The sequence below is a fragment of the Lissotriton vulgaris genome, unplaced genomic scaffold, assembly GCF_964263255.1.
Source record: "Lissotriton vulgaris unplaced genomic scaffold, aLisVul1.2 SCAFFOLD_417, whole genome shotgun sequence".
Lineage (NCBI taxonomy): Eukaryota > Metazoa > Chordata > Amphibia > Caudata > Salamandridae > Lissotriton > Lissotriton vulgaris.
Window position 1 is genome coordinate 903,978 of NW_028250820.1, and position 18,282 is coordinate 922,259.

Genomic DNA, 18,282 nt, shown 5'->3' on the forward strand with positions numbered 1-18,282 from the left:
CCCTCTGAAGTGCTAAAAACAGCATCACTAAATGTTCCTTCAATACCTAAACATGGTAAGAAATGTATGACCTTATCTTAAATACACATCGAGGCATTCTGTCACTATCCAGACTTCTCAAAAAGGCTCAGTTTTAATACTGAGCCAAAGACAGCGGCATACGCTCGGACTCCCCATCTGATCCTAATGTCCAGAAACTCCTTAATCACCTACATTTGTGCACTTTATATCAACTATTTTAAAGGTAATCAAGTGGAAGAAATGGACACTTGTAACAATTCTAAACCATTGGTTAGAAATACTATGGTATCCTCAAAAAACCCAATGTGTGCTGGTAGTGCGGTATATTTCTTTCATCCGCCCCTACATTGTGGTTTTTGGCAGTTATCATCGGATACCATAGAGAGTGTGGGTGCCTGCCTCATCCAGAGGCTCCTCTGGTCTAGATTGCAGTGTCCAGAGATGAAAAAAGTACCCCCTAGTGAAAGTAGGGTCAGTGCAAAAAGGAAAAGAAAAAGGATAAAATAAGATCGACACCTAAAATTTTTTTTTAATAAATTGGTGAAGATCTTTTAATTAAAAGTAAATGGGTACTTGTACTAGATCGAGTTACTGGATCTAGAAGTGTGGGTTTCCAAGGTGTGTCGACATGTTTCAGCCCCCTTTGGCTCAACGGAGTCTATGGGGCTTTCGTCAGGACAAAGTAGACAAACAAACATAGAGAAACTACTCACACTATTCGTGTAGTGTTATTGGGTTGATTTTTGGAGGGTCAACATTAACCACTCGAATCTTTTTAACCTGAAAAAGATGTAAACACAGACATGTTGTACGAAGATTAATATCCTACAAACTCACTGTACTCAAGGAGCAGGGGTAGGCACCATAGTTGGCTATAGTCAAAACTACTGGGTGAATGTTTATTAACAAAGTATAGCATGTACATTCGCATGGTAGAGGAAAACCTGGTTTAGGCAGAGGAAAAAGGGCAAAAGTGAACAATTTACAGGGCAAGTTAATAGCAATGAGAAAAACACTGCGAGGTAATGGCAATGAGAAAAATATATATTCTCAAGGTCATGGTGGCTGAATAGTCGGACCTACATGGAAGGTGCGTTGTCAAGGTAAATGTTTTGTTTCAAGGGGAGCAAAATGTAGCGCTGGGACCTCTGTGCAGATAAAACTCACTGTGCAAGGGTAATGCCGGTGATCTCAGTGATTGAACTATTAAAGCAATTGACTGTATTCAGAAAAATGACTAAAAGGCCCCCAAAGTATCTAAACGCATGCTTAAATGTAGCGTTATCTAGGTGGATGTTGCTGTTGCACCTAGTTAGGAGGAGCGCGGAGATGCGCCTGGATCCCTTAGTGGTTCGGAACAAGCAGCGCAAAGAAAAGCTCACTCGTAAAACATTATCTTAATCTTACCCCGAATTGTAGGGTTATTTGCTTTCCTCAGGGAAGCCAGGAGCTGGAAGAAAAGGGGGAAGAGAAGGTGAGAATCTCCTTACCTTTTGAGAAGAAAATACTATCAACTATTTTACTCAGCAACTCCTGCCACTTGTATAGTCCTGGACCTATTCATTGCCTTAGAGGGTACTGTGTCATCCATTTCTATGCCCCCCTCTGGTTGGTCTGATCACTATGAAGTGAATTCACAGGACTAACTGCTCAGACTTTTCTTTCATCTTGGTGTGCCTACAAGTCTACCTGATCAGTCATCAGGGCACCCTAGCGGGCCCTGGGCGTTACCCGGTGGGCCGCCAGGGTGGGGGCCAGTTATAGGCCCCTGGGTGGGGTCGTTTTTGTTACCGGGACCGGCTATATCCGTAACACAATCGTCTTAAACCGGCCCTAGCAAACAGCTCGATAGCACCCCCCTCCTACCCCCGGGGGGCCGGGCGAGCAGTTTGTCAGTCCTCCCTCAATGCTAGTTTCTCTAATGGGGGTGCATCAGTAAAATAAACATTGCACTGCTAGTTTGTCACATTGGCATTATATTCCCCAGTTTCAAATGTGCTGCCTAGAATAAGATCGAAGCTCTCACCATGGACCCTTTTTCATAATCTTAAATCCTTTTTCAGAAGACCTGAAAGCACTGGATCCCCAATTATTATTCCATTATAACACCTAATTATAACCCTGCTCTATCATAATACTTACTATTAGTGATGACCTTCTGCAATATTGCACTCTCAAAATCTCAATAGCAATGAAAAAGCAAAATAACATCTAAATTCCTATTGAAATGTCTTCCAAGGACAAGTCTTCTAACATCAAACCCTCCTTCTAGCCATTTTCTGGAAGGCTAGCTGGCTTTTATGTTTCTAAAATCATTATGATTAAAGAGAATGTTGCCAAGATATGGTTTCAGAAGGTTGCTCCAGCCCTTCTTAAGAGTAAATTTCCAGTTTTATGACCAAAGTTAGACCTGTTGAATAAGTGCAAGTCCTGTTCTCTTCTTGATCCATATCCTATCCCCTTTATACCTGTTGTAACCCCTACGGAGCCCGCGATGCAACGTTACCACTGTACTGTATGTATATATGAAAATTTGCTAATAAAATCTGTTGAAATAAAAAAAAAGACAATCTGCTACATCCTCTGAATATATTCTTATACCCTTGCCGTCTATTAAGTTCAACACCATACAGTCTCTCCTTAAGAAACCAGGGGCCATATTATACATAGTGCCCTAGGGGCACGACAGGCTTCTGTCCTGCTTTTTGAGCCCCTAGGGCAAAGGGGTATTACAGAAGGGTTCACAGTCTCTTCGCCGGCCACTTCTATGATATTGATAATACTTTTACACATGTAGAGCCAGCACTATCCGCAGTGGGCATTCCATTATTTGCTTGGGTGTGTTGCCCCATGCAAATGAGGGAATCTCTTTGACTGCACCTGCGCCATATTACGGATACAGGCGCAAATGCAGACATGCCCTTAGGAGGTGCACTGATAGTGAGCCACAAAAAAGCTGCCTCACGGCAGTGAGATTCCTGAGGGCAGCCTTCTGGAGGAGGGAAAGGGGGTCCCATGGGCCCTAAGACATCCCTCTGCAGACAGGTGCGGTCACTCACAGCACCCGCCTGCAGGGTGATCTCTAACCTCTCTTTAAAGTGCAGGTGGGTTGCCACCTGCAGAGAGAAACACAGAAGACCTTTGAAGCAGCTGCTCCGTATTTCATTGAATATGCTACCACCAGGGTAGAGCGATTTATCGGGCGTTCTGGGGGCTGTGCATTCATTGTAGAGGGCACAGTCCCCGCTTGTGATTTGCGCACCCGTGTTAGATACAATGTAGCACTACCAAGGACAGAGCACCCTATATGTTATACAGGTCCTAGACGATTTTTCAATTACTTGTTATTGCCCTTTTACCTTTCTCCCTCCAGCTAAAACTTGAGCCCATTGAGGCCAAAATGCTGTGTTCATTCTTAAAACTTAATGAAGGTGTCCAGCCTAAGAGAGGTATTGAATCAATTCAGCATATTGATTCTAGATTACCTCTGCCTGGTTACCGATGCAGATAGTGTCACTGCCCTGATTTTATTAGACCTTTGCTTGGCATTTGACTCAGTGGACCACACTCTAATCCTAAACACATTGGGGCAGATTTATGAGTTCTGGCGCATCTCTGCAAATCAGCAGGGATGCGCCAGAACTGATGCGTCACGCAATTCCCTCCTTGCGGCACCACAGATGCGCCGCATTTACAATGCGGCGCACCATGGTGCAAGGCAGGGCAGATGCGTGACGCATCTTGTGGTGTACGGGCGGCGCATTGCTGGAGTAGCGTCGCAAGTGCGACACAACTCCTGCAATGTACAGAGGCCACCCATACATAACGTGGTGCGTCACTCCTTACGCCTGCTTCAAGCAGGCGTAAGGATTTGACCCAGCAGCGTCGTAAAACTGACTCAGTGAAATCTTGTAGATTTCACTGCGTCAGTTTTACGGGGCTTTCCTACGAGGGAACACCCACCCTGCGACAGAACGCCCACATGAAACCTGGCGCAGGTTTCATGTGGCGCAGGGCTTTACAACGTGACCCATCTGCCTAGATGCGTCACGTTGTAAATAGGTCGCAGGGATGCGCCACGTTTCCGCGCTGTTGCGTGACGCAACAGCGGCGTAAACGTGGCGCAAGTCCGACATAAATCTGCCCCATTGTGACAAACTGGTGTGGGAGTAGCTATGGCAGAATTATTTTCCTCTTTTCTCTTTTTACGATCTTCGAGGGTGGCCTTTGTCTCTTTTCTTTCTTCTCTTACCATAGTCACATATAGTATTCCTAAGGGCTCCACCCTTTAACCTACTTACTTAACCTCTTTGTTGAATCTCACGTCACTATCAGGAATCTAACTTAGTCAGTGAGATTCGGGTTGTGTAAATCTCAAATATACCAACTAACAAAACAGTGGCCCACACGGTAAATGTGTGAGGTGACCAAAGTTCGGAGACGACTGTTCCTGTGAAGAGCAGGGTATTGACTTTCATTTTGTGGGTCTCTGGGGCTGATTTAGAGATTCGTAGATAGGTATTATGTTTCAGTGGCAACAGAGTACCCTCTCTATTGAAACTCAAGGTCTGCTCACTCGATTTGGAGTTGGGCAGATCACAAGTTTGATGTTAATAAATTGAAATTTAATCTGTCAGAGTAAAACATTCTTCGACAGTCCGGCAGAGAAGGTATAATTAGCAGTAAGCCATCTGAATGTCTGCCCTCTTTAAAGTGGATGGTCAGATATTAAGGGTGTTTTTTTACTGTCTGTCACTGCTAGTTATACCATGGCAATAAGGGACAGTTAAAAAGGGAAAATGACCACTACACCATGGGAAAAAACGGTGTGGGTGTTATTAGTTTCCTTTATTTTTCAAAAACAAACTCTCACTTTAGGAGGCTGTTTTAAAAAAATAAAAAACTTTGGAAAGTTTGATGGCCAGACATGATGTCTGACAATTATGTCTATTACCTTTTCCTAAATTGACAGGAACCGCCATGACAGTGGTTCCTGCTAATGTATGAAGATGTCTGAGGCACTGTCAGACATCTCTAAATTTGGTAGGTAAAGTAAAGGCAGTAAAAACCTCCTCCATCCTATCTGCCTTAACTCCTTCCTCCATCTGCTAAATCCTAAATCAGGTCTTTCATCTAGAGTGATACAGTGAATGAAAAACAAGAGTTTTTGAATGCTACTGCAACGGATTGCCAGTGGGTAAACTAATTGCAAGCATTCATCCCATCTATAAAGTAGGTAATGTGCATTAATTCAGGGAGTTTTTAAATGGTGGCAGATTTGTTACTTTTTGGGTAAACTGGTCACTAAAGAGTACATTTACAGAGAAGTCACACAAAGCAGCGCGGCAAGCAAAGTTGTTGTGCTGCGTTGCGTCACCTGAAGAGAGCAGAACTGTACAATGTGTTCAAGGAAATTGCACAGTTCAACTCTGTCCATTTCATTTGGTGGCACACTTTGGGCTGGCTACTGCCAACGCAGACACCCTTGTGTCACAGTTCAAAGGTGTCTGCATTATGGACAGTACAGATTTTGCACAGAAAGCAGCAACTTCATGCGCAAAAACTTTTGTGGAGACATTTTCCTCTTTGTCCGTGTGCTGCATTACACAGCATTCCACTTGGATGCTTCGCAGCATTGAGATTTATTCTCGGATTAAGCCGATCACCAACCGGATCGACGTCCCACCCCTGGATCCCTGCATCGGCCCGCTTTGAATCATCTGAGCCTTTCCAGACCCGCACTGTATCTTACCCAAGTCCTGATGATGATGATTTAAAATGGGATCGAAACGCCGTCGACCGTTCAGCGCGAACATAGGCGCTTCAGACAAAATGGTTCCTGAAATAACACCTGTATAATTGTATCAAAATCAGCATTTCAAACAAAAACGGAACCACCTTATGTCATCAACTCACTGTATATATTGTTCACTCATCACCTTGCGCCTCCGCCGCTGATTTTTGTCACTTGTTGCTACCGTGCGTTCACCCACCTGCACTGAGCACCAAGTACAATTTAGGTATTTCTAATTTTATTTAAACTTTGTTCCTTGCAGTGCTGTTGTAATAACTGCATAATTTCCTACCCATTACTTGTTTTTCCTTTTTCCTATAATAAATATGATGCCACAAGCACATATGTAAAAATTGAATAGAGTCTCCTTCTCTCCTCATGATAATGTTTTATACATATCTTAACCAATTGTCTTTTTGAAGTACACCAGTTGGGATACCATATGTTTCTTGCATTACACAGCACACATTGTTATAGGAAATATCAAGAAGAAATAGGTGCATTATTTTGGTGAAAACCCATGTCCACAGCTCAAAATCCATGGATGGATGCATGGCCACACCCATCCACCACCCATGCATGACACAAAGTAAAAAAAAAAGCTGTGCAATGATCTGTGTGCAGTACTTTTTCTTATAAAGCCATGGAAATCGACTTTGCGTGGCTTAGCACATATCAAAAAGGGTTTTGTGTTGAGCTGGGTCAAAAAAGTGATGCAACTCAATGCAAATTCATTGTCAATCTGTGGCTAAATATGTTTTAATTCCTGATACAAAAAATGTGCAAGTTAAAACCTCTTAGTGAAGGACGAAAAGAAAAAATGACACAGGCATAGCAGACCGACTTTGTTACTTCTATACAACCCAAAATACAGAAAAGCTGGAATTAGAGGTTGTTCTTCCTTGCTAGGTGCCCCCACATGCTGGAGTTCCCTAAAATTCAGATTGAAAGCTGAAACCCTTACTGCTCACTCAACATTTGTAATGAAGCTGCTCTACCTTATTGTTTTTTCTCCCTACTCTCCTCGTGTCAACACAGGAGACCTGATGGGTGTCAATGTACACTTTATTATTGAGATAGATAGATAGATAGATAGATAGATAGATAGATAGATAGATAGATAGATAGATAGATAGATAGATAGATAGATAGATAGATAGATAGATAGATAGATAGATTTATTTCATGGAATCTAAGCCCCTCCTTTTCTTTCTCTGTTGTTCACCATCTACTTTTCTCTCTCTCTTTTTTGTGCATTTCTATCAAACCCTCCTTTTGTCTATCCTCATCTCTCTCATTCTTTCTTTCCCTTTTTCTCTTTCTTCCTGTCTTTCTCTGACACTTTCTTTTATTACTGTTCCACTATCTAGCTTACACTCTCTTTCCCTCCCTATCTCTCGCTGCATCTTGTCCTGTCGTTATCTTTCCCTATCTTCCATTTTCTTTGTCTGTCTTTCTCCGCCTCTATTACTCTGTCACTCTTTCCTGATCTCTCTTGTCTTTTGCGGTCGTTCACTGACTTTCCTGGGGTTTCTCTGCCTCTCTTTGTCTTTGTTTCTTTCCCTTTCTTTCTCTGTCTCCTTGTTTTTATGTCTCTCCCTCTCCCCATCATAGTACGCGCTCAACATGCCATTCACTCCTCCCACACTGCCCTCACCTTTCTTTCCCGCTGTGCCCAAGAACTCTTAGAATCAGGGTATGTTGCCCAAGGCATAGCCTTTTTATTCACATCAAACAAGGTAATTCAAAACCACAAACCAATGCGAAAGTACAAGTATCCTACTTGTATTCATAAGAAATATTTACAGCATCACACTTTAGCAGCATCAACATGTCAAGGACAGTAAGGCAAATAGGCAGGATCTTGAACTTGAACTTGGCCTTCTCGACCCACCAAGCACCCACTCTGCTGTGCACATTGTGCCAGCAGGCCCAACGCACTACAGTAAACTGTTGCACTACTTGAAATCCAGTGTACAACCTAGCACACCGGCCCACCGGTGCACCTGAACACTGGCGATCTCCCCAAGGTTCTTATCAGTGCATACGTTGCGGGTTAGGGCAGGAGAGTCCAGGACCACCAGCAGGCTGGTCCCCCCTCCCCACCTAACCATTGTACATGCCAATCCTATCCCCTCCTGCGGTCCATCCAGTTGTTGAACCTCCATTGTTGTGCATCCCCATTTGTTGTTAACTGTCAGTGCTCCGCGAGGGCCATGCTCTTCTGCCGGGTGGGTGGTCAATGACCCACCAATGCTGCTTGCCTGAGGTCCAAGGGGACAAAGAGGCTGGAAACTCTGGTGCCCAACCTTAAATGGCCGTCCAGGTTCCTACCGACGTCATCAACCTGACCCCTTTGTTCAACCCCCCTTATTGGCCAAGCAGGAGCTCAGGCCTGTGGCTGGACTAATGGTGCCCCTCCCCTAGGTGTGGGGGGCGTCTGTTCATTCTCCTTTGTTATCTCTCTCTCCCTCTCTCTTTCTCTCTCTCCCTGCCTTTGAGAACTTATGCCTCGATGGTCTTTCCCTTTCCCTATTGTTATTGCTGTCCCTTTGACGTTCCCATCTTTATCACTCATCTTTCTTTGCCCTTCCCTGGATCTGCCTCTCCGCTGCGCCTCTCACCAGGCCGGGTCACCCCCTTGCTCCTCCTGCCGCCTCCTGCTCCTGCCTGCCAGCCCTGATGCCTTCTTCCGCCACAGATGCCCCCCTGGCCCCCCGAGCGGCCCAGCCACAGCAGAGCCGCCCGCTCGCCAGTTTCCCGCCGCAGATTGCCACAGGCCCCGCCCATTACCGGCCCATTGGCCGAGCCGCTCCCGCCGCCCAGATGACCCGCCCTCCCGTCCCCCTTCTTATGATGCCCCCAGAGCGACCGCGCAGCGGACGCGGGCAGCGGGAGTGCCGACTGAGCGCCGAAGGTGCGCCAAAGGTAAGCCCGTCTGCGCCCGTCCGCGCCTGGACCGCGCCCAGCGCCAGGACCCCTGGCCCCCGCAGACCCCAGCCCACCCGCCGGACGTACAACGCCACCACCCTCAACGCACTCAACGCCGGCCGAATCCCAGGATGCTACCGAGCCACCCCGAGACGCACCCACGGACCCTTCTGCTGCAACTCCTGCAAGTTCACCTGCATCCGGACCTGCACTACTCCAGCACCAACCAAGACCAAGACGAGCAACAGCAGCAGCAGCCACCTGAAATGCATCCTGCTCAACACCCGCTCCGTCCACAGACACGCCGTCGAGCTCTGGAACCTGCTCGACACAACTTCACCAGACGTCGCCTTCCTCACGGAAACCTGGATGAACGCCTCCTCAACGCCCGACATCGCCATCGCCATCCCAGACGGCTACAAGATCATCCGAAGGGACCGCATCAACCACACCGGAGGAGGCATCGCCATCATCCACAGGAACACCATCCGCATCACGACCAACACCGACGACACCCTCGCACCCGCCGAGCACCTGCAATTCCAGGTCCACATCAACCCCAAGACCACCCTCAGAGGCACCCTCATCTACAGACCCCCGGGACCATGCACACAATTCAGCGAAGACATCGCCGACTTCTACAGCCCGCACGCCTTCCTCTCCGCTGACTACATCCTCCTCGGGGACCTCAACTTCCACCTGGAGAACAACAACGACCGCAACACCACCACCCTGCTGGACAACCTCGCAAACCTGGGACTCAAGCAGCTGGTCACCACCCCAACCCACTACGCCGGACACACACTCGACCCGTCTTCTCATCCAGCAAGGACATCGCCTTCAGCCACGCCACCGGACTCCACTGGACGGACCACAGCTGCGTCCACTTCAGCTTCAGAAGGACCAAGATCCACCACCACCAGCAACAGGGTGCACGCAGAAGCTGGAACAAGATCACAGCCGACCAGCTCGCGACCTCCCTGAGCATGAACCCTCCCACCAGCGCAACGAACCCAAGCCAGGCGGCCACCAACCTCGAGAAATGGATCAGCAACTGCGCAGACGACCTCACCCCTCTGAAGACCCCGCCTAGCAGACCCGGTAGCAAGAAAGCCCCATGGTTCACCGACGAACTCAAGAGCTCCAAGAAGAACTGCCGAGCCCTCGAGAGAACCTGGCACAGAGACCCAACACCGGACAACATGACTGCCCTCAAGCTCGCCACCCGAAAACACCACCAACTCATCCACGCCACCAAGAAAACCGCATTCAAGGAACGACTGGACAACAACGCACACAACAGCAAGGAACTCTTCAACATCGTCAAAGAGCTCTCCAACCCCAACACCGGAAACAACGACATCACCCCTTCGCAAGACCTCTGCAACTCCCTCGCCTCCTACTTCCACAACAAGATCGCGGACATACACAACAGCTTCAGCACTCAACCGACGCACGCCACGACCGAACCATCGCCCCCCACCACCACCCTCCGCACCTGGACCCCGATCAGCACCGAAGACACCGTCCGCACGATGAACTCCATCCACTCCGGATCTCCTACCGACCCCTGCCCTCACCACGTCTTCAACAAGGCCAACGCTGTCATCGCACCCCACCTGCGGGACATCATCAACACCTCCTTCGACACCGCTACCTTCCCGGAGAGCTGGAAGCACGCCAAACTCAGCGCTCTACTAAAGAAGCCATCAGTCGACCCCACCGACCTCAAGAACTACCGCCCCATCTCGCTGCTCCCGTTTCCTGCAAAAGTCATCGAGAAGACCGTCAACAAGCAGCTGGCCGCCTTCCTCGAGACGAACGGATCCCTCGACCTCTCGCAGTCTGGCTTCCGGGCCAACCACAGCACCGAGACCGCCCTGATCGCAGCCACCGATGACATCCAAGCTCTGCTTGACAACGGAGAAACAGCCGCCCTCATCCTCCTAGACCTCTCCGCGGCCTTCGACACTGTCTGCCACCGTACACTAGTGCAGCGACTCAGCAACATCGGAATCCAGGAGAAGGCACTGGAGTGGATCATCTCCTTCCTCGCCGGAAGGACACAGAGAGTCCGCCTCCCCCCGTTCAGATCTGAAGCCACCGAAGTCATCTGCGGCGTTCCTCAAGGCTCCTCGCTCAGCCCAACCCTCTTCAACGTCTACATGAGCCCCCTCGCAGACATCGCACGCCAGCACAACCTCAACATCATCTCCTACGCCGACGACACCCAGCAGATTCTCTCCCTCACCAACGACCCCGCCACCGCCAGAGCCAACCTTCACGAAGGGATGAAAGAGGTAGCCGAATGGATGAATAATAGCCGCCTGAAACTGAACTCGGACAAGACGGAAGTCCTCATCCTGGGATCCTCACCCTCCGCCTGGGACGACTCCTGGTGGCCCCCCGCCCTAGGCAGCGCACCCAAACCAACAGACCACGCACGCAACCTGGGCTTCATCCTGGACTCCTCCCTCTCCATGACCAGACAAGTCAACGCCGTCTCCTCGTCGTGCTTCAACATCCTGCGCATGCTACGTAAGATCTTCCGGTGGATTCCCACCAAGACCAGGAAGACGGTCACCCAGGCCCTCGTCACCAGCCGTCTGGACTACGGCAACTCCCTCTACGCCGGAACCACCGCCAAACTCCAGAAGAGACTCCAGCGGATCCAGAACGCCTCAGCACGACTCATCCTGGACATCCCCCGTCGCAGCCACATCTCCGGACACCTGAGAGACCTGCACTGGCTCCCGGTCAACAAGAGAATCACCTTCCGACTCCTCACCCACGCACACAAAGCCCTACTCAACCAAGGCCCAGGATACCTCAACAGCCGCCTCAACTTCTACGCTCCCAAACGCCAGCTTCGATCGACCGACCACGCCCTCGCCACCGTCCCCCGCATCCGAAGAGCCACCACAGGGGGACGGTCCTTCTCCTACCGCGCCGCCAAGACATGGAACTCCCTCCCGACACACCTCCGCCTGACCCAGGACCACCTCGCCTTCAGGAAGCAACTCAAGACCTGGCTGTTCGAGCAGTAGCGGACCCCCCTCCCCTAGCGCCTTGAGACCCTCTGGGTGAGTAGTGCGCTATATAAATGCTTTGATTGATTGATCCTTGGCTTTCTATGTGTCTCTCTCTACTTTGCTATGCATCTTCCCATCTGTCTCTCTTTCCACGTTTCTGTCACCCCATCACTACTTTTCTCTGTTCCTGTAGTGCAAGTCTTTCTCGCTCCTTAACCTCTCTCTTTGCCTTTCGTTTCTTCCTGTCTGTCTAATTTTCTCCTTGACGTTAGCTGTGTCACCCTTTCTTGTATTCTTTCTCTTCCTGCTGTTTCTTTATCTCCGTGTTTCTGTCTCCCCATCTGTCGATCTTCCATTGCCCTAGGCAGTTCATAATATCCAGGGTGAACTATAAATGAACGGGTGTTCTGTGTTATAAATTTGTATAACTGGCGAGCTGAAAACATTTATCTCTGAAATGCTGTCATTTGCCTGGACCACAGAAACACAATGTTTTGATTGCATGGTGCTTACATTTTTTTTTTGCACGAAAATTATAAAGAACTTAACATAACATGCATTGCCATTATGTCAGCATGCCCACGACCTGATATGGCGAATCTGCTCACCCAGCTGATACCAAAAATACCTAGACACGAATATTGTAAAAAAAATTCTAGCACTAAATTCAGATTTTCGTAACAGTAACAGAAATGTGACCATGAAGTGATACTTAAAAGGTTACAGACATATGTCACCCATCATTTCTGTGGGGCAGCGCAGATTAACTAATAATGAGCGTAATGTACACATATATAATGCGAGACAACCCAAAGTATCAGAGGCAATACTTGTTTTCCTGACAGTAAATTATGTTTCCTATTTATACAGATTTCTTCTGCCAGTCTTCTGCAACTTGGACAAGAAACAGATCGGTTGAAGTCAAGGAATAGGGACTCCATCTCCTTACTGCTGTATCTTGTAAGTACTTTCTGTTTTATATGTTACTGTTATATTTTGTTTTACTTGCACCTCTAGTGTGTGATGGAGAACTAGGTGAGCTAGTGGCAATTCAATGGAAACAGAACAGAAGTGGAAGTCGGACTTGAAACCTTGATATGCCCATATTATCATGAAACCATGATAGAAACATATACTATTGTGGCAGTATTTTTTGCACGGTTTATGGGTCTAAACGAACATGACGTTACAATTTGCGACATAAGATACATATGACTGGTCCACAATGAGAACAGTATGAGTCACCGTGATCTTTGTTGGCATGTACTTTGAAGGTGGACTTTGACCCGGAAACGAGACGTTATAGGCTCGTTTTCTGTTGGTAATCGTTACAATGAGGAAGAAACCATGGCCCAAGGAGCTGTTCTTGAGGTGAGGGAATAGAAAAGTGTGCCATGCAAACTTTAAGAGTCAGAAAACATTTACTGTTGTTACGCTTTAAGACTAAATCTTCTGTATATCTATTTCTACTGCTATCAATCCCATTTCGAATATAACAACAAAAAGATTGTGGGCCTCATTTATGAAAAGTGACGCATCGCTGCGTGAAAACAGCGATGCATCACTTTTCATTGCGCCGTCCTTGCGATACCAATGATGCGTCATATTTACAGTATGACGCATCATTGCGCACGGAGTTACAGATACGGCAGTATTTCTGACGTATCTGTATGGCGCAAAAGTGACGCATTGCTGGAGTGTGTCACAAAAGTGATGGAACTCCAGCAATGCATCCTTTCACATGGGGCAAGCCCCATGTGAAAGGGCCTACGTCAGTCTTACGCCTGCTGTGAGGCAGGAGTAAGATATTGACGCATTTGCATCCTAGAAGTGGCGCAGTGAAATCTTATAGATTTCACTGCGTCACTTCTACGACCCTTTCTTGCGTCAATACGCCCCCCTTGCATACATTACACCTGGCGCAGGTATAATGTGGCGCAGGGGTTTACAAAGTGACGCATATACCTAGATGCTTCACTTTGTAAATATGGCGCAACAAGGTGCATTTTTACGCCACTGGTGCGTCACAAAAAGTGACGCGCCGGCGGTGTAAAACTGACGCACAGCCTCATAAATGAGGCCCGTAACCCCTAATTCCAAGTTGTGTAGCACTGAGTGAGATATTCAGCAGGTGTGGCAAATATATCCTACGGTGAGTTTCCAAGTTCGATTGCAGCATCACATGTAATCTCAATATTTACACACCAAAATCTGCATGTGTTGTCTTTCTTCTGGACATTTACCGATACATTTTGGGAAGTTAGAGCTGCAGGAATCGATCATGAGAAAGTAGAAGTGGTGTAATAGTCATCACATAACTAAGAGCTCAAATTTCTGTGGCAACTTCTCTTTGCACAATTTAGTCACCAGTCCGTGGCCAGGCCCTAAATAGGATGTTTACAACAGCTCTAGTATTTAATTGGAGACTTTTTTAAAACGAAGTAGTAGGCCAGAGAAATATAAGAACAGATGCCATAATTATGATGGGCATATGCGTAACAATTAATTTGCATTGAAAAATGAGGGTTTTTGTTTTTTCTATAAAAAAAGAGAAATGTATCATGTTAAAAGTTTCTGAGCATCGCGCATGGACATTGACATTGACATACGCCATGTTTATGAATTCAGCAATGATTTCTATAATGGATGGCCAGGACTGCAAGTAACTTTTTCATCTTAAGTGTTCCCTTTACTGGCTACTCATTGAAGGGCAAAGCCCACTCTTGTTAACCGATGTTAATTCTGCGGAAATTTTTTTCTTTTTAACAAGAAGTTTTTTTAAGCGTTCTGGGTACACACACCACACGAAAGTGGAGATATTCAGTGATCGTGAATATTTTCCCAATATATATAAGCCATATTTACATCTCCTCAAAGCATTTAACATTTATTAGAGGAATTGGGAAAGACACATGTCACTCCATACCACTCTTTCTTGGACCTGGCTATTCGTCTCACGTGTTCGAGTCCTGAATTAGAATAAAGTAAACAAACAGCATTTACTACATATTTTCCTGAACGGAATTGTCTAGAATACTGTGTATGATTTATTTTATTTTTTATTTTATTTAATGCGATTTCATATAGCGCGAACATTACCCGAAGGTGTTGGAGCGCTTTACAAAAGAACAAGTTGCGTTACATAAGGACTTTGGATTACGTAAGTTACATAAGAGATACAAACATAAAAAATTGCAAATGTACAAGGTGTAAAGTCACTCAAGGAAGAGATAAAACAGGAAAAAATTGCACATCTACAAGTTGAAAGTCACTCAAAGAAGAGATACAAACATATAAACTTTAAAATCACATAGGAATGGTAGTAAGTACAAAAGTCTACATATACTAGTGGTTAGAGTTCTAAATAAAGAAATAGTAAATTCACCCAGGATTAAAATTTAATAGCAATTAGGCTTGGACAATTATATAATACATATGTACATATATATTGAAGGCTGTCCAGCAAAAAGAGAAAAACGATCAGGAGGAGTCCTGAGGAAAGAAGGAATGGAACAAAGGTCAGACACAATCACGGGTCCGGGTATAGACTGAAACCATAAAAAAAAAAAAAAAGCGGGAAGCACAAAAGTCACCAAAGTCAAGAATCCAGAAGAAGAACACAGAGAGCATGAGTCCATTGAGTAGAGTCAGAGGGGGATGCAGCATAGGAAAGGATTCCCTGGCGAGGGACTGGATGTTGAGATGGTCCGGAGTTATCAGGAGGCATTATGACCTCCGCAGGTGCCTTTTTTGAGTCAGGCAGTGCCGATTTCAGAGTGTGGGGCGTTGGTATACAAACATTGTCCTGCATGACTCGCTGGTTTCTGTGCCCGCCGCCGCCCCCAGATAGCCGCCTCAAGGCCTACCTGGGCAGTCCGCTCCTCTCCCCACGAAATGGCTGCCGCGTTTTCCCGTTTTGTGCCTCGGAATCGTAGGTCGCCTTCACTGCAGGCACCGCTCACCAGTCCGTGGCGCCTGCATGCATCAACTCGGGGCAAACACGGGAGTGGCGATCCACTCACTCCCCCCTAACTCCGCTCAAATCGTCTGTAGCTTCACACTACAGACACACCGCTTGAGGCAGCCGAGTCCTCCCTAACTCCACCACAGCTCAAGGCGCTCTCGATGGGATGTCTGCCTGCTCTGACTCTCTCCACCTGCAGTCACGGACCTCCTCAGCACCGCCGGTCCCATTGTGGGTGTTGGTCAGACCCAGGTCTTTAGAATGAATGGAAGTTTGCCACTTTACAACCAGTCATGGAGCAATACCACCTCCTAAGAAATATCTATGTTCATACAACCACCTCCAGCAAAAAGTAATTATTGAAAAGAATAAGAAAATACAATGAAGACAGTTTTTCAAAGATGATCGTAGCATAATTCAGTTTTTCAATTGGCTGAGACGCGAGCAGATGAAAAACGACTTCCATCTTGAAAATAGAGAACGTTACTAAAGCTGCATTTGATATTATATATTTACTACCAATATCCAAGATATAACTATTCTGATTAGCTAAATGTAAGTAAACGTCTTTGACCATCTATCTGAATCATATCCTACTCTGAAAAACAAGTAATGCACACTGAGTTGATGCTCCTAACACTGAATTTAACAGTGGCTGCGCTGACAATTAAGTTGGATAAACATTGATATGGATCTCACTCAAACATGTGATTTTGAGGGGTACAGAAAGAGACGGGAGCAGAGGACTTGTGGAGAAGATAATGCCCATACCTATAAAAATGAAGGAGAAATTAATAATTAGTAACTAACACTGAGAGAGGTTCAGGAGATGATTCCAGCTAATAGTGAGGTTGAAGTTTGAGGAGGTTTCAGATTAGAGTAAGCTCTTAGACACAACTGCCATCAAAGGCTGGATCTGCCATTACTGCCACGTCCTATTGTATCCCTCTGCCTTCTGCCATGCCCTGCAATACATATTGCATCATTTCAATGCTGTTCCTTCAAACACACCTTCCGGTTTCGCAAATAGGAGCGGGATCCCCAGCAGGGAATGCAGCACACAGAGCTGTAACTTCACCAAGTTTGAAATCAGGAAAAAAAAAAGACTTGAAGAAAGGCCTTAAAAACAGTAGGGATCTTTAATACATCCTGACACAGAACAGACAGGCTCTCTTACTCCTCATTTTCAAGAAGCAGTGGAAACCTGATCTATTCAACGTTCATCTCATCCTCTGATAGTAATAGTTTCTCCCATGTCTGCATGCCTCATAATAGTTCTCCCCCTTATCTTGTAAAGCTCCCCATCCTTGCAGAATGATTCCTCCTCTATAAATCACATGCATACAAATATTCACACTGGCTACAAAACAATCATTCTAATTTGACTGAATCAGAAGGTTTCATCTGCAACTGTCGAGCTGCAGAAGCTTTGACACTCATCTCCCCCGTCTTCAAACCCTTTCTGTGCATACCGCCTTGGGTGTTGGCTTGTCAAAGCACTGTGGTGCAGCTATGGTCTCATGAGGGTACTTACTTTGCTGCTGTGCCTTTTCTCTCAATGCAACCCAAAGGACTTGTAATATTGGCTGTGCTGGCGTTTCGTCTCTCTGACAGGAATTTCCCAAAATCCCAGAATGCAATGGGACCCAGTTGCTTGAAGGCATATCCCATTCAAAGATGGTCACCTTCTATTTGTTTTCAGTGTCTTGCAACCCAACTTTGGGTAGAAAATTGAGGGTCATAGGATACATCCTGTGTGGTCCCTATAAAATGAGTAATTTGAGAACACTTCCTTCTGCTGTAATACATTCAGAAGTACTTTCCCATCATGTTCCTATTTTTGTACCTGGGGTTTCCCCCTGTTCTTGAAATATTTTCCTTAAGATTCTTTTCACTCAAGTATCTACTAGCTTTAGTTTCCACTCTCACTGCCAGTCCTGACCTCCAGCGTCAGAAGATAACCATTCCTACCTAGTCTCTGGAAGATGTTTGCCTTTGTCTTTTCCTCTTCGGGACTCGTTCTGGAAGGCATGGATTGCATACTGTATAGTTCTGAGCACCATCATCACCATGGCTCTGGAAAGTGGTAGCCCTTACCTATGGTATAGGAAGACATGGAAGTTAAGGTTTCCCTTCCGGCACAAAAACAATCCCCTCAGCACAGGCACCCTTGCACCATGGTGCAAAGGTGCTTGCGTTGGGGGATAGCATTCCCATTGTGGGCAGGAGAAAAGGGCAGGAATGTGCCATATCTGATTTTTGCCGTACGGCAGTGCAACAATAAGGTGTGCGGTGCTGCCCTACAGCAAAAACGAATAAATGAGGCCCTCAGTCCTTACTGACCCAGTATACATTTTTTTCTGATAGTTTTGAGAAATCAAGGAATTATCCCTGCCTCCTCACAAGGAATTTGGTTGTGCAATCTCTATCGAACCAGGAGTGATTAACATCTTTGACAGGGTTTATTCTTTACTGGAGCTAGAAAAGGAAGTTTTGAGACAAAGGGCCACATGCATCATTGGAAATACTGGTCGCAAAGG

At 46.5% G+C, this 18,282-nt stretch overlaps 1 protein-coding gene across 1 annotated transcript in view; it reads left to right on the forward strand.

Annotated features, from left to right (window-relative positions):
- The window catches only part of LOC147663105 (nck-associated protein 1-like), a 1,078,872-nt gene that overhangs the window by 880,099 nt on the left and 180,491 nt on the right, over positions 1-18,282 (forward strand). The window contains exon 14 of the mRNA XM_086950676.1: positions 12,649-12,738. Within this exon, the coding sequence (XP_086806802.1) occupies positions 12,649-12,738 (90 nt within the window). The remainder of the gene's footprint in view (positions 1-12,648; positions 12,739-18,282) is intronic.